Here is a 23,607-nt window from a genome sequence, read left to right on the forward strand (position 1 = left end):
CACAGTATTGTTTCACTACCACAGCAGACTCCCTATGCGTGTTACTGCAAGGCACAGTGTTCTACACCACTAGAAGGCTCTCTGCAGCCAGGAAATAGCAGTTTTTTAACATAATTTGCCGCGAATATATTCGGATCGAACCTAATTTTTTCTGAAAAATTTGGCGACCAGCAAATCACATTTTTTTAATTTTACTCATCTCTAGTAACCATATCCACAGGATAAACAGATTTATAAAGGCCGGACCAACTGAGTGTCCTTCTTACTCATGGTTTGATGATTGATGACGCCTGACATCCAACAGCCCATCCATATCTGAGCTGAGGCTTCTTAAAAAATCCCTAACCAGAGGTTGCCATATATTTAGTAGCTGGGTTGCCAAGCATACAGTGGTCAATATTATAGGACAATACCTGCTTTTTGTTTTGGTTTTGGTATCCAGCATGATTTATTTTTTTTGTCCCCCGAAGAACCAGCCGGATGCTGGGAAAACACAGTTATTGATACTAAGGACCTTTTTGGAATTTTTGGATTTATACTAAGGAAGTGTTTCATCTATTTTTGTCTTATTTTTGGGACAATTTTTTTTTCTATCAGACAGGATATTACCAGGTACCAGAGAGGGCTTAGCCACTGAGAAGTGGGGTTGCCCCTTTCGGGGTGGGTACTCTGCCTGTAGGCAGGGGTAGTTTTGGGGATTGAATAGGGACAGACAAGTTCCATGTCCTAACCTATAATGATGTTCCTCACTATCACAATATACGAATCATCAAACCGTAAGTAAGAAGGACACTCAGTTTGTTCCGCCTTTATAAATCTGTTTATCCTCTGGATATGGTTACTATATGATCAAGATATATCTGGTTGACCATGTACGATCCAGTAGGGGCATTCTGTATGTTGTAATTAACCGATTCAAAGTTATAGTCTATGAAGGGAAGGGTTGATAATTTGTTGGTTTTGCATACTCCCTATAGGTTATTTTTATTTTGACTTAGTGCTTTGTTGATCTTCCAGGAAATGCTAGAAAAATGACAACAATTTCACCTTCAGAAAACGGGTTCATGAGAAAAGTTGATCAAGGTTCACCAGAAGATGACTATTTTTTACATGTATGGATCGACGACGGCTCACGCCAAAGAGGAGACTGAATATGTCCGCACTGTGAGTGATTGCCGTGCTTCATAATCCCCCCACCTGATGCCCTTCTAACCATGTATACACCATTACACCAAGTAAAACGTATACAGATATATTCTGTGGTCATGTCTCCAGAAGAATCCATGCTGCATGTGAGATCTGTATGTCTAGGACACTACTGCCTTCACTAGCTGTCAAGGCAGAGGTGTACACAGGTCTCATAAGACCCATATGAAAACTCAGTATGCCCCCTTTCCCAGTGAAATTTCTGACAAATTTATATTTTTATATTTTATTTATTAACTAGAGGAATTTTTGATAAAAAGTTGTAACTGCTGTTTCACTTTTCCAGACTTTCATGTTGGAAATGCTTCATAAATATGATGTCCATTCTAACCACCATATTCTACAATGTATTTACACCAGACAAATGCCGGAAATATATTGAAAAATCTCCCCCATACTGTTCTAAAGCCTCTGCTTAACTTCACATAGTGCATGCTAAAACTGGCTGCCTACAGCCACCACTAGGGGGAGCTCAATGTATAGGAATTTATAATTACCATTTCACTCAATGGAGGCTATAAAATCTCTGTGCTATGAGCTCCCCCTAATGGTGACTGCAAGAAACCACTGTGAATCTACGCTGATTCACAGGAAAACCAGGTCAACATTGGGCTGCTCTTCCCCTAGGTCCCATATCAATTGCAGGGTCTGCCTCCATGGTAGTTACTTCACTGCTCTTATATATCAGCACAGCTTCATTTCTGGACTGATGTACCCTTCAAATACATCCCCTGTGTATCCTCTTCTCCCCTGTGCAATATAGACACTTATGCTGCATATGTGTGAGATCTCTCCCTCCCCTTGCAAATTCTGCCAAGGGTGCACTCCTCTTTAACTACACCCATGCTGCTTGTGTGATTGCTCTCCCTTGCCTCACAGGCTGGGCGTGGTCTCTGCCCTCACACATCTCATTCACCATTCACAATAGGTGATGTCAAAACGTATCTGCTCCCCCTCCCTGCACAAGGAGCCCTGCACATGTCACAGAGCATGTCTAGAAAACTCTCCTATAGCTGTCAATGAGGTCTCCTCCAGTCCTTTTCAGTCTATGGCAAATTAGAAAAAAAGAACATGTATCACTATTTGGTTTTAACTGGCAAAAATGTAATAAAGTTATTATTTTATTTTTTACTTGTCAGATCCGGGCAACTTTAGAGAAGATTCAGAATCAATTATTTAAGGATGACCCGTACAGTAAGAGTACACAAGAGAAGGTAAAGCAATATTTTGAAACCATTGCAAGATACTTTGCCCATGTAATAAAAATATGATTATTTTTTTTTATTGTGCCCTATTGATAATTCACATTTGTCTCCTTAAAGGGGTTGTCTCATCATAGACAATGCCTATATCAGCAACGGAGCCCCGCAAGGTGGTGACTGGAGGACTCTGGTCTGGCCACCACCAAGCCTGGCTCCCCATAGAAGTGAATGGGAGCGCAACGCACATGACCGGCCACCGCTCCCATTCACTTCTATGGGCTCGATGGAAATAGCCGACCTAGTGCTCGGCTATTTTCGCCAGCCCCATAGAAAATTAATGGAGGGCGACTGCTCATGCGCAGTGCACCCGCCTTCACTTTTGGGGCTCCTTTCTCTATATAGGTGTGGGTTCCAGCGGTGGGACTCACATCTATAAGACAATGGGGGCATATCCTACCCCTTTAAGTGTAGAATTATATATATTGGCTGCAATGTGGCCAAAAATACTTGTTTTACCTCAAATTGGCATGCTTTTATAATAACTGTTACAGTCCTTGTGGTAAATAAAATGCAGGTTGCTTTTCAAGCACTTCACAGCCATATCTCTGCTGGACAGAGTCCGCTATTTGTGTCTCTGCTCTCAAATGGTAAATCAGAGTTGACTCATCATATCTCATGGAGACATCACAGAAGTCATTAGGAGACAGTGAGTTTGGACCACCACAGATTCCCAAATGGACCAATAGAGATTACCCAAGCCGGCACAAACATAGTGGGAGATTTCTGTAACTGGACGTCTCATTTATTGTAGCTCTAATGAATTCAGTAGAGTAGAAGTGTGAAAGTCGTGTCAAAGTCTTCCAAACATTGGGTTGACTGTGGAATACAGGGCAGGTCCTCAAGACTGAGAGACACTCTATGTAACCGCTCTCTACTCTGGCCAAAAGATGTTGGCTCCTGAACAGAGGACCTTCATTACTCAAGGACAATTATGGAAAATCTATGTCCTTATTTCTTATTCGAGAAGGGATATCATAGATGATGCCCCTCCGTGAGCCAGAGCAGAAAGCCCCTGCAAATCAATGTCTACCGCTCAGATGAACACATGACCATGATGTTACATGGTCAGTCATCAGGGGCGGACTGGGAACTTAAAGTGGCCCTAGAAAAAATACTAAAAGTGGTGCCAATTTGTAACTGGGTCCAAATTGATGGAAGGCAGGGCCAACACAAATAGCCGGGGCCAGCAATACCTTATTGTGGCACATTATACCACCCCAACAGAGCCAAATACCACAGTCCATCACAAAATACTCCCAGCAGCCCAGAATACATCCCCAAAAACTTCCATTGGCTGGCCCTGAGGGGGGCAAAGGCAGCCGCCTAGGCATCGGCCCACCGGGAAATTTCCCTGTAAGGTCTATGGCCAATCTACCCCTGTCATCCATTCATTTAAGTGGCCACAATTAGCTGGCCATCAGAACATTTTGAGTAGAGATTGTCCAACTGAGGACTTGGTTTTAGGGTCAGGAATTAAACGTAAGTCTGTAGAAGAGAAATATTTGGGTAGATATATTAATCTTCTCTGAAATTTAGACAGCATAAAGGCAGTCTAAAGATGTGTCAAATTTATCAGTGTCTCACGTTCTATGTTAACTTTGGGGCATCTTTAGACACTTTTGTCTAACTCTACACCGGCAATTGGTTTGTTTACTTTGCGCCTATATTGTTACAATTTTGGTGCCCATTTTCTTATAAAAAAAAACACACTTGCATTCTGATAAGCCCCACCTCTTTCCAGAAAAGCCCCACCGTCTTGTCAAACCTCCAACAGTACTATAAAATTGTCATTAAATTCCTTAAAAAAACCTCTGCTGACTCTGTCCCTGTCTGTACAGTAAAGCTGAAAGGTGAAGGCAGGAAAATGTCAGCCTGTTTTGTCTGCTTTAGTGTGAATACTGGAATATTAAAGTTTTTTTCTTTAAATGGTCACATAAAAAATAAAAATAGGCAAATATATTATCTTCTCTTAGCCAGACCAACATAAGGCAATTTTAACAGAGCTAAAATTGGAATGCAATACTAGTAGTAAATATATTAAATCTAATAGGTATAGAAAATGAAGGACATGACAAAAAAAAAAGAACCTATTTGTATATTTTCTTATATTTACACTCTTTTTCTCTTCTACACTGCACTGCAGTCATTGACTTGGACTTTCATATGCAGCAATTATGTATCCCGGCGATGTTTGCTTTCTGCAATTACATTGGGTTAGTGAAACCAGATGAGCTGTAAAGTTGTTGACATATGCTGTGTGCTAAATGGGTGTATTTACCTGCTCTGCCTTCATACTCATGTTCCCTGATAAGCATCATTTGATTATTTTACATGCACAGGGTCAAGTTTCTCTTAGACAAGAAAATTTTGGACAACCAGAAAAGTGTAAAGTACAGATTCAACTTGCTGGTCCTCATCAGATGGCTCCCGATGTGATGGCTCTGTAGAGCCATGGTTGGCAAGGCAGTAAACATATCTGCTTCCTTGAAGCAGGAATGGTATTAGGGCTTTCTTCCAGAGGAGGAATATTTTTGTGTTGGTCCTCTAGTAACAAGGTTGGAAATCATTGTGTTACATTGATGAGCACTAAGAAGCCTGAAACTGTGCTGTTGACAGATTACAATATATACAGAGAATTTTGGACCATTTCTTTAGTGTTTTGACTACGGTTCCCCAGGCCCATCAGAGAAGATGTTTGTGGGGTCCACCCTCCATCTGAACAGAACATGTGATGTCCACTTATAATTACATTGTAATTTGTTAAATTGTAAACAGGACATATGATCAATAAGATCTAATAGGCTAATACTGATAAGAAATGGACCCCTGAGGTAGATAATTGCTCCAAAGTCACCTCCAAATGTGTGGTTGTCTTCTGCTGGATCATTAGGGACCTTTATTCCCTCAGAGCCTGAGATCATTGGACAGCCCTCAGGTACTCTGGTGGGTCAGTTCTGACCCTGTACACCAGCAGTTACAGATGTTTAGTCAACTACAGGCATGGAAATGAATACAATTTCAAGGCTATGTCCACTAGCTTAAAAATCCGAAAAGAAGCCTCTTGTTTTTGATGAAGCTTTTGCGGTTGTTCACATTCAGAAGAGCAGGGCGATTCCTTGATAATTCTTACTGTAGTCCAATATTTCTGTATCATCTAAAAGAGTATATTTAAAACAAAAATGCCCAAAATTGACATCTTCTTAAAGCAACCTTCCAGTTCAAGAATAGTGCTTCTACAGTGCCCCCAACATGTCCCCACTGTGCCCCAGAAGTAATAATGCTCCCATAGTGCCCATACTAGTAATCATGTTCCCCATAGACCCCCAGTAGTAATAAAGCCCACTATAATGCCCCCAGTAGTAATAATTCTCCTTATAATGTCCCCAGTTGAGCTAATGTCCCCATAGTGCCCCCATAATGTGCCAGTATAAAATGCTCCTATATAGTGACCCCAGTAAATGCCCCCATAGTGCTTACCTCCCCCCTTCCTCCTAGTGCCCCCATAATGTACCAGGTAAAAATGCCCCATATATAGTGCCCCAGTAGATGCCCTCAGTGTTCCTCATAATATGCAAGTATAAAATACCCCTTCTTAGGGCCCCCTGTAGATAACCCCATAGCACTCATCTCCCCCCTTCCCCAAAGCACACACCATAATGTGTCCCAGTATAAAATGCCCCTATACAGAGCCCCCCATGTAAAATACCCCTTTGTGGCCTCAGTAGATGCCCCCATAGTGTTTCTCTCCCCTTCTTCCCCCATAGTGCCCCCCATATAAAATACCCCTTCTTTGTGGCCTCAGTAGATGCCCCCATAGTGCCCCCAATAATGTGCCAATAAGAAGTGCCCCTAAATCATGTGCCAGTAACAAGTTCCCCACAGCACGGTCTCTCCTGTATTGTACCATGTGCGATCACACCGCCTGCACCGGCCTCCGATAGGCTGCAGGCCTAGTGCCTGCAGCCTATCAGAGGAACGGGAAAGGGAGACGCCTCTCCCCTGCCCGCAGAATCCATTTGTATCGCTGTCCTGAGGACGGCGATACAGATGACAATGGAGATGAGCGCTTTCACAATGGAAGCGCTCATCTCCCTGTGCCTTGACACCGCCCCCCAATTGTCAGCAGGGCCACGCCGCCTGAGGCGATCGCCTCACCTCGCCTAATTGGCAGTGCGGCCCTGCTAACAATGTGTATGGAATTGGGTTTCCAATATGGACAACCCCTTTCAGATGCAATGCTCTACTTTCAGAATAAAAAAAATTCCAGATAATATTCTTAAAATGCTTGTGTCAGCCTCATAGAAGAAGGTACACTTCTTGAGATCCCCTTCTGTAAGCAGAGTGAAGAGACACAAAGAAAAAGGGGATCTGGCTCTGGAGGACTCATCCCGGCCATGTACAATATTATGTGGTCTCCCATTCTTTTCACTTGGCACCATGTAATAACACAGTTTAGTGGACATTACAGGAAAACTGTATGGTTGGCCACAACCTCTGCCAGGGATAACAATGGATTTTTCAGAAGCCAGACCTGCACCGATCACTTAATTATCATGATAACTGGCTTTTACAAAGAGGTTGTCAAGTTGAGACCCCATCTTTTATTTTTCTGTCGATCTATTATGGGTTATATCTGTTTATTGATGATTAACTCCCGACTAATCTTTATCTCAGAATTCTTCTCACATGAAACAAAATGGGCACAGCAACGAAGACGAGGATTCCTTTGGCTCGCGGTATAAACGGATCCTTGAGAAGTTAAAGGATCAAGACCTGCAGATTGTGGATGTTCACAGAGATAATGAAGATCTACAGATTAAGGTAGAGTGACAAATTCTCAAAAGATAAAGTAGTTATGGAGCTCTTGGCCAGGTTGTTTAAACTTCCCATCTCCTCTACCTCCTTAAGAACCTACATGGTCAAAAAATTGGACAGAAGTAGCCATTAGCCCTGGTGGGCTTCGCTATAGAAAACCTAGAGGTGAAAGTGCTAGTGCTGTTACATCAATAAAATAGTACAGTATGGCGGAGAAGGAAAATGGAGATCTGGAGTAGTCACCTGCTAGCTGTGGCTTCTGTTGCTAGGTAACAGCACTAATAAGATTGGGTTGTTCAATATAGTTACTAGGGATGAGCGAATCGACTTCAGATGAAACATCCTAAGTTGATTCGCATAAAACTGAGTTCTAATACTGTATGGAGCATGAGCTCCGTACAGTATTAGAATGTATTGGCTCAGATGAGCCGAAGTTATTACTTTGAAGTCTCGTGAGACTTTACATAATAACTTCAGAAATTGATTTAGACTGTAAAAAAAAACATTTCCCGAAATCGGGTTCAGTTCCAAGTGGTACCTTGGAACTGAACCCGAGTTCGGGATATGTTTTTTTACAGTAGAAATTGATTTTATGAAGTTATTATGTGAAGTCTTGCGAGACTTTGCGAAGTAATATCGGAGCCAATACATTCTAATACTACTAATACAGTATTAATACAGTATTAGAACACAGTTTTATGCAAATCGACTTCGGATGTTTCATCCAAAGTCTATTCGCTCATCCCTAATAGTTACACTAGCTAACCCAGGCCATAAAGAAATTATAGTATGTTCCGAGTAGTGTTGATCACGAATATTGTAATCGCAAATTTTTATTGCGAATATTGGCACTTCGAGAATTCGCGAATATCTATAATATAGTGCTATATCTTCGTAATCGTGAATATTCTAGATTTTTTTTTTTTTATCCGTACCCATGATCCCTCACTGCTTCTTGCTTGTGGGCCAATGAGAAGGCTGCAATGTCTTTGACTTTAGGAGTAGTGTTGATCGCAAATTTTCATATCGCTAATTTTTATCGCAAGTGCTGATTTTCGCAATCAAGAAAATATCGACTGGAGATCACGAATTCGCGAATTTATGACGAATATTCGCCCAAATATTAACAATATTGCAAATTCGAATATTGCCCCTGCCGCTCATCACCGTTTCCGAGTTATATACCAAGTTACGGTATATTTCAGTGTAATGCCGGTTCTGTTATTCCAGTTGGAAGCGACACGTGAAGCTGGATCAGGTGCGATAAGGGACGCCACCCGTAAACTGTACGAAAATTACAACAAGAAGTCTGAACAACTCCGGAAATCTCATGAAGAGGAAAAGCAGCGCTTACAGGTAAAGGGTGTGTTGGGATCCGTATGTGAAAGGGGGATTGGCGATCACAGATTTCACAGGATTCAGCAGTTTAAAAGTCCGATATCATTTATTTTCCATCCAAGTTATACAGTCAATTGAGTAAATACACGGCACCAGAATAGAACATAAACTGATCTGTCACTGATCTGCAGGGGCGGACTGGGAACTTAAAGTGGCCCTGGAAAAAAAAACTAAAAGTGGCCCCGTTTTGTAGTCGGGTCCAAATTGATGGAAAGCAGGGCGAACACAAATGGCGGGACCAGCAATACCATATAGTGGCACATTATACCACCCCAACAGAGACAAATACCACAGTCCATCATAAAATACTGCCTCAATCAGCACAAAATACATCCCCAAAAACTTCCACTGGCTGGCCGTGAGGAGGGGTCAGGCTGCCCCCTGGGGAATTTCCCTGTAAGGTCTATGGCCAATCCGCCCCTGCTGATCTGTCATGGCTCTGTCCAGTGATGCATCTGCAGAGCAATTGTAGATGATGCCTCCCAGACTCTCATACAACTCATTTAAGCTGATGGAAATATTGGGTTCTTTTTGGTTCAATTTTCTAGGTTTCTGCTGCAGAGAATGAGGATCGGTTTAAGAAAAGCATCGAGAGGTTGAATGAAGTGGCTGACAAAATTCAGGAGAAGCACAGCCGGATCACTGAGCTGGAGAAGCTGATGGAGCGGATGGAAGCAGTAAGTGATCTAGGCCTCATAATATTCATGCAAGAGACATTATATTCTACTTGAAGGCTATGTCAACTTTTCATTTCACTGCGTCTAAAATGAAACATGAAGCAAATAGTCCATTAAAAATCTTTCATCTTGAGTTCACAACTCCTATGAATGTCTAAATGTTTCCATGGCAACAGACTACAAAGTCTGATCCTGCAGTCATACACTCACTCCTCCATTGGTCCCCTATATGTCAGTGAGAATTCACAGACTGTAGGACCAGACTTGTGTTCATGTCCATAACTTAATGCGCATGTGATATACAGGGTGGGCTATTTATATGGATACACCTTAATAAAATGGGAATGGTTGGTGATATTAACTTCCTGTTTGTGGCACATTAGTATATGTGAGGGGGGAAACTTTTCAAGATGGGTGGTGACCATGGCGGCCATTTTGAAGTCGGCTATTTTGAATCCAACTTTTGTTTTTTCAATAGGAAGAGGGTCATGTGACACATCAAACTTAGGCTACTTTCACACTTGTGTTTGGAGCGGATCCGTCTGGTGTCTGTACAGACGGATCCGCTCCTTTAATGCAAACGCTTGCATCCGTGCTGCCAGGCAGCAGGGGGCAGACCACCCCCCCCCTGTTTTTAACTCATTGGTGGCCAGTGCGGCCGGCCCCCCCTCCCCCCTGTTTTTAACTCATTGGTGGCCAGTGCGGGCGTCCCCCCTCCCCCCCCCTGTTTTTAACTCATTGGTGGCCAGTGCGAGCGGGGGCCCCCCCCTGTTTTTAACTCATTGGTGGCCAGTGCGGGTGGCCCCCCTCCCCCCCTGTTTTTAACTTATTGGTGGCCAGTGCGGCCGGTCCCCCCCTCCCCCCCTGTTTTTAACTCATTGGTGGCCAGTGCGGGCGCCCCCCCCCCCTGTTTTTAACTCATTGGTGGCCAGTGTGGCCGGCCCCCCCTCCCCCCCCTGTTTTTAACTCATTGGTGGCCAGTGCGGGCGGTCCCCCCTCCCTCCCCTAATTAAAATGACCGACCCCCCCATTATTGGTGGCAGCGGAGAGTTCCGATCGGAGTCCCAGTTTAATCGCTGGGACTCCGATCGGTAACCATGGCAACCAGGACGCTACTGCAGTCCTGGTTGCCATGGTTACTTAGCAATATTAGAAGCATTATACTTACCTGCTGCGCTGTCTGTGACCGGCCGGGAGCTCCTCCTACTGGTAAGTGACAGATCATTAAGCAATGCGCCGCACAGATCTGTCACTTACCAGTAGGAGGAGCTCCCGGCCGGTCACAGACAGCGCAGCAGGTAAGTATGATGCTTCTAATATTGCTAAGTAACCATGGCAACCAGGACTGCAGTAGCGTCCTGGTTGCCATGGTTACCGATCTGAGCCACAGCGATTAAACTGGGACTCCGATCGGAACTCTTCGCTGCTACCAATGATGGGGGGTCGGTCATTTTAATTAGGGGGGGGAGGGGGGGGCCCGCACTGGCCACCAATGAGTTAAAAACAGGGGGGGCGGCCGCACTGGCCACCAATGAGTTAAAAGCAGGGGGCAGTCATGTACACAGTTCTTTTAGTATATTCTAACTTGAAGCGTCCCCATCACCATGGGAACGCCTCTGTGTTAGAATATACTGTCGGATCTGAGTTTCACGATCTAACTCAAATCCGATGGTATATTCTAACATAGAGGCGTTCCCATGGTGATGGGGACGCTTCAAGTTAAAATATACCATCGGATTGGAGAAAACTCCGATCTGATGGTATATTAATAGGGACTCCTGACTTTACATTGAAAGTCAATGGGGGACGGATCCGTTTGCAATTGCACCATATTTGCAATTGCACCATAACGTCAAACGGATCCGTCCCCATTGACTTGCATTGTAAATCTGGACGGATCCGTTTGGCTCCGCACAGCCAGACGGACACCCGAACGCTGCAAGCTGCGTTCGGGTGTCCGCCTGCTGAGCGGAACGGAGGCCAAACGGTGCCAAACTGATGCATTCTGAGCGGATCCGCATCCACTCAGAATGCATTAGGGCAGAAAACTCCGATCCGATGGTATAAAAGGGACTCTTGACTTTACATTGAAAGTCAATGGGGACGAATCCGTTTGCAATTGCACCATATTGTGTCAAAATCAAACGGATCCGTCCCCATTGATTTGCATTGTAATTCAGGACGGATCCGTTTGGCTCCGCACGGCCAGGCGGACACCAAAACGAAAAAACGGTCACGGACCAACGGAACCGTGTGCATGAGGCCAAATGCTAGCACAGGCTTCCAGTATCCGTAGTTTCAGGTGCTGCACATCTCGTATCTTCACAGCATAGACAATTGCCTTCAGATGACCCCAAAGATAAAAGTCTAAGGGGGTCAGATCGGGAGACCTTGGGGGCCATTCAACTGGCCCACGACGACCAATCCACTTTCCAGGAAACTGTTCATCTAGGAATGCTCGGACCTGACACCCATAATGTGGTGGTGCACCATCTTGCTGGAAAAACTCAGGGAATGTGCCAGCTTCAGTGCATAAAGAGGGAAACACATCATCAGTGTGTGAAGAGTGGGAGAAGAGGGTTGCATTGACAATCCAACACAATAGGCAGCACATTAAACACATAGTGGTCAGAAACTTGTAAATAACTCATGAAAGAATAAAGTTATGTTAAAACCAAGCACACCATTGTTTTTCTTGTGAAATTCCCAATAAGTTTGATGCGTCACATGACCCTCTTCCTATTGAAAAAACAAAAGTTGGATTCAAAATAGCCGACTTCAAAATGGCCGCCATGGTCACCACCCATCTTGAAAAGTTTCCCCCCTCACATATACTAATGTGCCACAAACAGGAAGTTAATATCACCAACCATTCCCATTTTATTAAGGTGTATCCATATAAATGGCCCACCCTGTACTATATTTATATTAATCCTGTGAATTTTCTGTATTTTCCTTATAGGAAAATGCATCTTTGGTGGAAAAGAAACGTTTACTAGAAAATAAGCTCTCGAGAAGAATGGGCGATCCTTCCAACCCCAATGGGTCAGTAATAAATCTGTTTTCCAGTGGTGTAGGTATTGCCTAGTCTTTATCAGATGAGAAGGAAGAAAAGGAGAAGAGACGAGATCTCTGGGTACAACCACACGGTCAGGTTTTCTGATGCAGTTTTGAAAGCCAGGAGTGAATTCAAAAAAGAGAAGTTTTATCTTTCCTTTATACTCTCTCTCCTTCTGGTTTTGACTCCCAAAACATCATTAGGAAACCTGATTGTGTGGCCATACCCTCAAAAGTGCTCAAAAGAAAAAAATATGTATATATACAGTCCTCAACATTAAAACTGCAATACCAAGAAGGAAAGGTAGTGGAACTATGGAAGACTTGATAGACATGTTAATGATATGCAAATGATAAAACAATGGAAGCAAAATATTCAAAACATCTTGATTTATTCAGTATTATAAGCGACACATGCAGGAATGTACACACTTACACGCCTTGGCATGCTATCAATGCAGTTATTGATGATTGTCTGAGGAATGTTCAGCCATGTTGAATGATCTTGGGCACACAAATCATCAAGATCCACTGCTGGCAGCTTCCTATGTAATTGCCAACCAATGACATATACAATACGTGCTCGATGGGAGACAAATCCAGAGACGCTGCAGGCCATGGCCATGCAGGCTGCTCACATTAGCAGGCGTAACATGCAGCCTGGCATCATCCTCTTGACACTTTGCAGAAATGGTGGTACCACTGGTTCCACCGTCAAATTAATTAACTCCAAGCTATTAGTGTACCTGAAATGAAAACTAGAGGGGTCCGACCACTGTATATTACATCACCCCACACCATAATCATGGGAGTAGGACCAGTGTGATGTTCCCTTGTGAAGGTTTCTTCCTGACGTTGCACATATGGTCTCCAGACCAATCTCCAGTTGCCATTGCATCTGAGAAAATAGCATGACTCAATTGCATTCTAGCCTTAATTGCCGTCTTGCTGTTCACCACGATAGCCTTTTAGAGCGGTGATATGAAGTTAAAGCAACAACCGAAGCTGGACGTCTGGCCCAATGTTTGCTGCCTTAGGCTTTGGATGTAACATCCATTTTCACTTTGCGCTGTTCTTCTAATCAAATGATCTGTCAATGCAGAGGTTTGCCTCTGTGCTCCACCTCCATGATGTTCTCTCAACTTCCAGTATACATAACGCTAAATGATGTAGAAATTTTGGCCTAGATGCATAGTGATCTACCGGAGTGATAAACCAAGTTCTCTCAGTTCAAGGATTCTGTCCCTCTCAGTTTGTGATAAGTGTTGATAACGGGCACGTTGAGGAACAGGAGGCATCGCACAATAATCACACACAACTTGTTCTGATTTTTGAGGTTTTATGTGGCTAAAAAAATTGCTTTCAATCTGGCTTTTATGTCCCTCCCACAGGCCACAGATTGGAGCTAGGTGCTTGAAAATGTCATCATTTGCAGATCTTATTTCCTCAATTAGCATAACCGCATGTCTTGTCCTTCTTGGTGCTGCAATTTCAATGTTGAAGAGTGTAAATAACTATCTGATGGTGGGGGTTTGAGCTCAACCCTTGCTCAACCACTCCATCAGTTCAGGGGCATGGGGCCCCGTTCTCATGATTGGTGGGGAGGGGGGCTCAGCAGTTGGACCCCTACCAATCATCCAGTGGATAGGCAATAACTATTAGATACCGGTAAACCGCTTTAACCCACCTATTGATAATTAGATGATCTGCCCCAAACTATACAGTAAAGCTGACACAGAAGCTAAAGAAGATAGGAAGCATCTGTCTATTGTGACTACTAAACTGGCCAGTGAGAAAACTGCAATATTAAAGGTTTCACTAAATTACAGGGGTTGTCTCATCTGGGACATTAATGGCATATCACTAGGACATGCCAGCAATGACAGATAGGTTCTGGTGCCACATCTGCAACCTGCACCTATTTCCAGAAAGGGCCCCAAGAAGAGAAGAAGAGCACATCATGCATGAGTGGCATACTTTCCATTAATTTCTATGGTTGTTCCCAAAATAACTGAGCATAACGAATATCCAAACCAGCGCTCAGCTAATTTTATCAGTCCCATAGAAATGAATGGAGGGAGGTCTCTGCTCACTTTGGGGGCCCATTCTGGAGATAGGTGCAGGTCCCATAAGCCACTAATGTCTCGTATGAGACAACCCCTTTAATATTTATATTTTTTTTGCACCTCAACAGCTTAAATTTTTTGTAATTTTTTTTCTTTAGCTGTTCATCGATTCAGTCTGAGATTTTTAAGACAGAAGAACAAATTAATCACCTGCAGGAGCTGATGATGTCCCAGCACCAGCATCTCCGCGCATTGATCCAGGAGGTGAGGGGCTACTCTTAAACTCAGACACTCTTAAATGTTCAATTTTCCTGGACTCCCGACGCTCCCTCCAGCCCCACTGTGTTACGTACTTTCTCGTGGAGGTGACTGGGGGGTGGGGGGGGGGACCGGACTGTTGGAAACCCACCTAAATTTTATTTATTTTTTTAAAGTTATAATTACTATCAGAATTCTTTCTCTTGTTTTTGTATCCGGACATCCTGTGCGGGCCACGATAATAATGACACTTCCTGTCCGTGGTAACATAATGTACGATGGTCATGTGACATAGACTTACGAAAGCATCTCCTAATGGTTCTCATTGGACATTACGTAGTCATAACAATGAGCAATGGGATACCCCGAATTCAAATAGCAGTTCTCTTGGAGAGTTGTATTATTATTTTTTATTTCCTACAAGTCAAACCCACAACACTTTAAAGGCTGTGTACACTTTTGGGAGCAATTTTCTTATTGCATTATACTCATTTTGAGCTAAAAAAAATAATAATTTTTAATTGGTCTTTATTAAAAATATGGCGTCCTTTTTTCTGTACAGAGCTGATATGCTCTTGTAGCGCCCTTTGGATTTTCTCTCTTTTCCATCAGACCAGGAGCTGACAGACTCCTTATCTCTGATCTCTGACATTATAAACACTCATTATAGCTCAGGTCTTATTTTACCGATAAGTGTTTATGACCTGTTAGTAATTTAGAGATAAGCGTTATTAGATGTCGGCACACAGTGAAAGTGAAAGTATCAGTCACACAGCTAGAAAATGTCACAGACGTAACGAGACATACGGACGTCACCACAACAGTGAGTAGCAGCAGATCTCTGAGACTGTCAACACGTGGTTTGGTTTGACATGTTTACCTTGTGGATCAATAGGCGTCTGTGTGGTTTCTGGTACCGGCCACACCCAAACCTCCAGGTGTTGCTATTGTGGTCATTTAACTTTCCCTATTTATAGATGTCTCTCCCACAATGCTGTGCGGTTTTTAGCTTCAGTAGGACCTGTGGATAATTGAGTTTTGGATCTCGGCTGAGTTCCTGGTGCTGCCATAGCTTCTTGGAAGTTAAGTGTTACCTTTCCCTTTGTATTTTGGCTTTTCTGTGTGTTGCATTTCCTTGTCATTTTGTAGTAGGCCTTAATGAGACTCCCGTTTATCCTTCCTTTTGGAGGAACAGGATGTCTCATTCCTGTCATTAGTCCCAGGATCTTTTAGGGTTAGATAGGACTTTAAGTATTCCTGTGTATGCACTCCCCTACCTCTGGGGTCTGTTCATACTGGTAGTCAGTCAGGGCTTTGATTAGCGTTTTCATCTTCCTTCCCTAGTTTTCAGGCCTTTTCTCCTTTTCTCTTTCCCTCCTATGTTCGGTGTGGGGGTTTCCCTCCCACACTAGAGCGTGACAGAAAAACAGTTAACCCTTTGTGACAGAACAGCTCAATATTTTTAATAAAAGCCAATTGAAAAAAAAAAGGATTTTTAACCAAAAAGGAGTAACATGCCATCATAAAAGAAAAATGCCTCTGAAGGTGTACATAGCCTTTAAGGCTTGAGGATGTTAAGTATATATGCAGTGCTATCATAGTACAGGAGGAGCTGAGCAGATTGATTCAGGGTTCTTTATAACTTGTATTTTATTTCTGTGAATCTCTGCTCTTTTTATTCTTAGGAGTCCAGTGGGCGGTCCTAATCTGTGATCTCACTATGCACAGTCATACAGGGCAGGCTGCCAATCACTGATAGGCCATCCCCCCTGGACTCCTAAGCATAGAATGAGCAATGAGCAGGGATATAAATGAATAAAATGCAAGTTATACTGATTCTTTTCCCATAAACCTATATATCGCTCTGCTCAGCTCCTCCTGCTCTATAACATGCTCCCTGCAGATCAAACACCAAGTTCCATGCGACAGGTTCCCTTTAATAAAAGTGTAGTGTTCCACTTCGGCTTATGCCTGTGTTGTAGTAAATAGCACCACACTATGTCTATGCTTCCCTGCGATTTTCTAATATAGTCCATTGACAAACTGATATCAGACCCAGAAGCAGAGATCTCTGTTGGTTTATGCAGGGTGCTTCTTTAGTTGCCTTTGACTCAGACGTGAAAAATGATATCAATACTTTGCTACCGAACGTGAAGATCATGCACACAGCTGCCCAGATCTAAGCTTTCTACATCTGAATTTTGCAGTTTCAACAAGGTTCACTTTAATTCTCATATGATGAATATTTTAAAACCATATAAAGTATCTCAAACATGTATGTGTCCTGTATCTTCTCATAAAGCTTTATCGCCCTCTGGTGGCAGTCTGAAGTTATTGCAACTGTTGTTTAAATGTCTAAGAAGTTTACTGAAACAAAGATGACCTAACGAAGGAGCAGTCTATCCCCTTTCACAATTTTCTCACTATTTTCAAGAATTCCCAGTCAATAGTTTTGTTGTCTGCAGTTTTCCATACTGTTGTACAGTGCACCAAAGAGTATACTGCTACATCTGTATATGGAATCATCCTATGTGTATGTTAGCCCTGTCTGTACCTGTGTAGGGGGATGAGTGTCCCTCCTTCAGAGTCTCCAACACATTACATTACATAGCATACATGCAAACCACCTGTAATACTTTATATGCCCAGTGGTGGCGCTGCAGAACAATTGAACACTTCCACAATCCGCCACAGATTACAGTTAGGTTCCAGAAGCAGGAAACTTTATGATCATCTTATTTTCGGGGAAATCTTTCTAACAAAAAAGGGAATATCTAAAGTAAACACCTCCTATAACAAATTTGATTGGCGGAAAAGTTTTTTTTAAAGTTTCTACTAAAAAATCGACTTTCTTGCTGTGCTTTCAGAGGGAAGAACTGAAGAACCGTCTGAAAGAGCAGGATGTAACGATTGGGGAACTGAAGGAAAAGATCGGTTTTCTTGAATGTGAGGTAAAAAAAAAAATATATATATACTGTATAAATCTCTGAATCAATGGTTATCGGGTGTGTCCTGGACGGTGCAATTGATGGAGTTTTGTGCTATTAACAATTATAAAAATCTTTGAAAAAAAAAAGGTCTGTGGATTTTTAGAGATCTTGCAAGCAGAGAAGGAGCTGTGATCCAGGATCTATAGACCTCTCTGAATGACACTTCCCTACCAGGGACAAATTTGGGGGGGGGGGGGGGGCAATGGGGTAATCAATGGTGCCTTGCTGGGGTCCTAGGTTTGAATCCAACCAAGGGCAACATCTGCATGTAGTTTGTATGTTCTCCCCGTGTTTGTGTGGGTTTCCTCTGGGTTCTCCGGTTTCCTCCCACACTCCAAAGACATACAGATAGAGAACTTAGATTCACACATAAGTGGGATACTACAAAGGCTATGTGCTCCCCTGCTCCTGGCCACAAAGCACTGAGGGAAGGGGGGACCAAGCTGAACTCTCGCACCAGGGCCCATGAGCGTTCAGCTACGCCCCTGATTGTAAGAATACAATTTACAAGTAAAGTTCCTGTTTGGTTCAACCATTGCCTCTCTCCTCATTCTACTCCATCTCCTCACTGCACCTCACTGTACTGGCGTCACGAACACAGGGGCCCAGCCTCCAAAGCACCTTCAAACCCCATAACCATCAAGGGCACCTCAACCACCATCTGGCTGGTGTTCCCTGCAATAGAGAGTGCCCCGGAGGATTTAGTGCTGTCTTCCTTTCCACTGCAGGCCGGCCCAGGGGAGCTACAGAAAAGTGAGTACAATTACACTCACATATTGCCCCTGCGGTCTGGCACGTTGCAACTACATATAATGTATGATACCGGGGGCCACAGTATAACCCCTTCTGACATAACTGCATAATGGTTTGGGGAGCTGGTATTTCCCTCTGATCCTGCCTCTGTAACCCCTCAGATGCAGCCAGGCACATAGTCAACATAGCATATCTACAGGACCCACATCTATCATAGACCATATACTGAAAGGGTTAAAATATAACTTTTTTTTTGTTTTTGTTTTGTTTTCTTCAGAACAAAGAATTGAAATACAAGGTGGATCACTGGTCCAGCCCCAGCAAATTAAAAGTATCTAAAGCGACGTCAGTGAGGTAAGTGTCCTGGATTTTCTGTTTTGCAGTGTATTATGCCCGTTAGTGTAGGGCTGACCACCATCCAATTAGGCATATTTACCAGTATTTTTTTAACCCGCTAAAGCCACTTTAACTTACACGCACACACACACCGGCCCATCGCCAGCGTCCAATCTGTCAATGTCCAACCACTCTGACCACCACCAGTCAAGCAGTGGATCTAGGGAGGCACCATGCTACTTTGTCTCCCGTTGCCTTAAAGGCTATGTACACCTTTGGAGACCTTTGAGCTAAAAATAATTTTTTACATTGGTCTTTATTAAAAATATGTCATGCTTTTTTCTGTACATAGTTGAGATGCTCTACTAGTTGCCTGTGGATTTTCGGTCTTTTCCGTCAGACCAAGAGCTGATGGGCTCCTTATCTCTGATCTCTGACATTATAAACACTCATTATAGCTCAGTTCTTACCTTACTGATAAGAATTTGGCTTAAATAAGTGTTTATGACCTCTTAGTAATTTAGAGAGAATGTTTATTAGATGATGTCACAAAGTGAAAGTGTAAGTACCAGTCACACAGTTAGAAAAACAGTTAACCCTTTGTGACAGAACGGCTCTATTTTTAATAAAGGTCAATTGAAAAAAAATATTTTTGGACAAAAAAGAGTAACATGCAATCATAAAAAATAAAATAAAATTGCCTCTGAAGGTGTACCGGCCTGGCAGCCTTGGTCTGATTTGAGCAGGTGTAGATTTGCACTAACATTTCTGCAATTTCTTGGCTTTAGAATAAACCTTTTAAAGGGGTTGTGCCAAATTTACAAGTTATCCCCTACCTACACAATAAGAGAAAACTAACTGATCAATGGGGGTCCTACTGCTTTGGACCCCCACCAGTCCCAAAAATGGGGGTTCCTTTCACCCAATCCGATGGAGCACCAGGTCAGATATGCGCACCGCTGCTTCATTAACTTTCTATGGAACCACTGGATATAGCTGAACCCAGCAATTTCCAACAGTAACATAGAAACATAGCAACGATCTGTCGCTCCATTAATTTGGGGGACCCCGACCCCCGTTCTCAGGATTAATGGGGGTCCTAGCTCTGGGAAAACACTGATCAGTTAGTTATCCCCTATCCTATGGGTAGGGGATAATTTGTAAACTTGGCCCAGCCCTTTAAGCCTCCATGATGGACCAGTACATCATAGTGGTCGGGCGTGTGCAGTAGCTGTGACCACACGATCAGCGCAGGATCCCAATGTTATGGCCAGGAGAGGAGACAACTCTGAACCAAGACATTTTTCCCCTTAGATGCCATGGTCAGTAGCCTCTGTGACATCTGCTCCCTGCTTACTGCTCCCCTTTCCCCAAACGTAATTGTGGGGTGCCATTGGGTTTTCTTTGCAACCGGAAACCTAACAGAGATGACCAGGCTTCCCATGGCTGTAGGCATAGCATGATAGAAAGCCTGGCTGTCACTGAGAGGAGGACGCTCGCTCGGCCGATCCATCCTCAATGCGCCTGCGCCGGGTGTAGATTTGACGTCATCGGCGCAGGCGCATTGAGGATGGAGCGGCCGAACGAGCATCCTCCTCTCAGTGCGCCTGCGCCAACTGAAGACTGGTGCGGCGTAGGCGCGAGATTTAGAAGCCAGACAGGGCTAGCCAGAAGACGAGAGCGCTCGCTGGCCCTGTCAATCAACAGGAGGAGGGGGCGTTTATTTGAAAGGAGGATGCGGCTGCTACCAGCAATTAACCGCCCTACTTATGGTAGAGAGGTAATTTACATATTATAAAAGTGCGTTTTTTGAAGAAACTACTAAACGACTAAGAGTAAGAGGACTATATATTGATAAATCGCAAAAAAATGAAAAATGACTTTAGTGGGGTGACAGAAGCCCTTTAAAGTTAGATAATCACAATAGCAACACCTGAAGGTTAAGGGTTTGGCCAGTACCAGAAACAACACAGACGCCTATTGATCCACAAGGTAAACATGTCAAATCAGACCACGTGTTGGCAGTCTCAAAGATCTCCTGCCGTCGTGGGGACGTCCGTATGTCTCCGTACGTCCGTGACACTGGCAGGCTATGATGATTTGGTATACTAAGCATTATATCAGTGATGAATCCACATTGTGAACTTTTAATAATGTGTATTGGGGAAAAAAAATAAAAAATAAAATAAAGCTATATTTTCCATGAAAAATGATATTACGGTTTAAAAGTGGAAAAAGAACAGGCGCAAGTAACGCATTTTCCACCCTATAAGACGCACCTAGGTTTTAGGTGTGTCAGATCAGACCCCCAATGTTAATCAGACCTCAGATCAGACCCCCAATGTTAATCAGACCTCAGATCAGACCCCCAATGTTAATCAGACCTCAGATCAGACCCCCAATGTTAATCAGACCTCAGTTCAGACCGCCAATGTTAATCAGACCTCAGATCAGACCCCCAATGTTAATCAGACCTCAGATCAGACCCCCAATGTTAATCAGACCTCAGATCAGACCCCCAATGTTAATCAGACCTCAGATCAGACCCCCAATGTTAATCAGACCTCAGATCAGACCCCCAATGTTAATCAGACCTCAGATCAGACCCCCAATGTTAATCAGACCTCAGATCAGACCCCCAATGTTAATCAGACCTCAGATCAGACCCCCAATGTTAATCAGACCTCAGATCAGACCCCCAATGTTAATCAGACCTCAGTTCAGACCGCCAATGTTAATCAGACCTCAGATCAGACCCCCAATGTTAATCAGACCTCAGATCAGACCCCCAATGTTAATCAGACCTCAGATCAGACCCCCAATGTTAATCAGACCTCAGATCAGAGCCCCAATGTTAATCAGACCTCAGATCAGACCCCCAATGTTAATCAGACCTCAGATCAGACCCCCAATGTTAATCAGACCTCAGATCAGACCCCCAATGTTAATCAGACCTCAGATCAGACCCCCAATGTTAATCAGACCTCAGATCAGACCCCCAATGTTAATCAGACCTCAGATCAGACCCCCAATGTTAATCAGACCTCAGATCAGACCCCCAATGTTAATCAGACCTCAGATCAGACTCCCATGTTACTAAAACCCCAAATCAGACCTTAGATCAGACCCCCATGTTAATCAGATTTCAGATCAGACTCCCAATGTTAATAATACCCCCAACCAGACCTCAGATCAGATCCTCAACGTTAATAATATGCCCAATCAGACCTAAGATCAGAGAAAAAATAAATAAATCAACTTACCTCTTTTGTTCCGGACAGACCCGGTGTTGCACAGGTTACAGAGCACACCCCCGTCCTCATACTGTGCGCAGGTCACAGCGCAGCGTGCGGCCAGCATAAGGAACGCTGCAGTCACTGCTTCCTGGTCCTCCTGTACTAATAAGCTCTTGGAAGCATTCATTAGTATTTGCCCCATAAGATGCACTGACATGATCCTCATACTTTTAGGGGAGGAAAGTGTGTCTTATAGGGCAAAAAATATGGTATATAGCATCAACATAATGGCTATGATGCAAATAATAAAGTTAATTAAACCACACAGTGAACAAAGTACCAAAAAGAAACAAAACTTTTCACAAGACATGCTTTGCCATAATTGTACGGACTCGTAGAATAAAAGTAAATTGAACGATGCAAAATTCAAAATGCAGAATTTCAGTTTTGTTTTTTTCCCAGTAATTGTGAATTCTTCTCACTTTACAGTGAGCCCATGTTTGGCAACTTGTCTCCGTATTTAATGCTGCTGAATCACAGGAAGAGCCCCGGAAGCAGCTGATGCCGACCTCCTCAGGATGTTCTGCCCTCTCCTGCTGGATTCCGCTACGTGACAACATTTCAGGGTCTGGGTCCCGTCACCCGGTGGCGCTGCTGGGAAACTGAAGACTTGCTGCCAGATTCCCCTGCAGATCACAGGTGATCGATGGGGATCTCTGCAAAGTAACAACCTGTGATCAGCTCGAAAGAAGCGGGTTCCAAAGTGGACAACTCCTTACTCTCTCTGCCGGTTTAAAACTTAGGAAAAGTTTATGGCAAACTGGAAGAACTTCCTTTTTGAGTAGGGACAGAGAAGTAGACTAAGGCTAAAACTACACGGCGACATTTGTCGCGCGATATTTTGTTGCACCAATGTCGCACGACAATTTTTATAATGATAGTCTATGGTGTCGTGCTGCGACGCGACAGTTGGAAAAAATCCATTTGAAATGGATTTTTCTGCGACTGTCGCAGTGCGACACCATAGACTATTATTATAAAAATTGTCGCACGACAATGGTGCGACAAAATGTCGCAGTGTAGTTGGGCCCTATCTGTCAAGTCGCGCAACACATGTCGTCATGTAGACCTAGCCCTAGGCTGCATGCACACGAATGTATTCCGTATTTCTTTGCGGATGGGATACGGACCCATTAATTTCTATGGAGCTGTTAAAAAATGCGGATAGTCAACCATTTGTTTACCTTGTCCGTGGTTCCATTCCGCAAAAAAAATAGAGCATGTCCTATTCTTGTCCGTTTTGCAGAAAAAGGATAGGCAGTTGTGTTTCCTTGTGTCTTCCTTTTTTTTGTCTGACAGGGGAAAAAAAAGGAAGGTTAATGAAAAGTGTAATTTTATTGCACCAAGGTCTTGTAGAAAAAAACGGACACGGATGACATACCAGTTGTGCATCCGTTTTTTTTTTATGGAACCATTGACTTGAATGGGTCCGTCCTCCGTTTTCCACTGACAAGAATAGGACAGGTTATATTTTTTTGAGGGACTGGAAACAC

The 23,607-nt window shown here is 43.4% G+C and overlaps 1 protein-coding gene across 1 annotated transcript; it reads left to right on the forward strand.

Moving 5' to 3' along the window:
• Positions 1-1,031: 1,031 nt before the first annotated feature.
• CCDC68 (coiled-coil domain containing 68) lies at positions 1,032-22,988 on the forward strand. Its single transcript, XM_044292659.1, is given in 11 exon segments — positions 1,032-1,100; positions 1,102-1,164; positions 2,346-2,420; positions 7,143-7,289; positions 8,514-8,639; positions 9,230-9,358; positions 12,321-12,403; positions 14,640-14,745; positions 17,607-17,690; positions 18,760-18,836; positions 22,544-22,988. Coding segments are annotated over 11 exon segments (1,032 nt in total). The 3' UTR covers positions 22,617-22,988.
• Positions 22,989-23,607: the final 619 nt, after the last annotated feature.

Source organism: Bufo gargarizans, chromosome 1, assembly GCF_014858855.1.
Source record: "Bufo gargarizans isolate SCDJY-AF-19 chromosome 1, ASM1485885v1, whole genome shotgun sequence".
Lineage (NCBI taxonomy): Eukaryota > Metazoa > Chordata > Amphibia > Anura > Bufonidae > Bufo > Bufo gargarizans.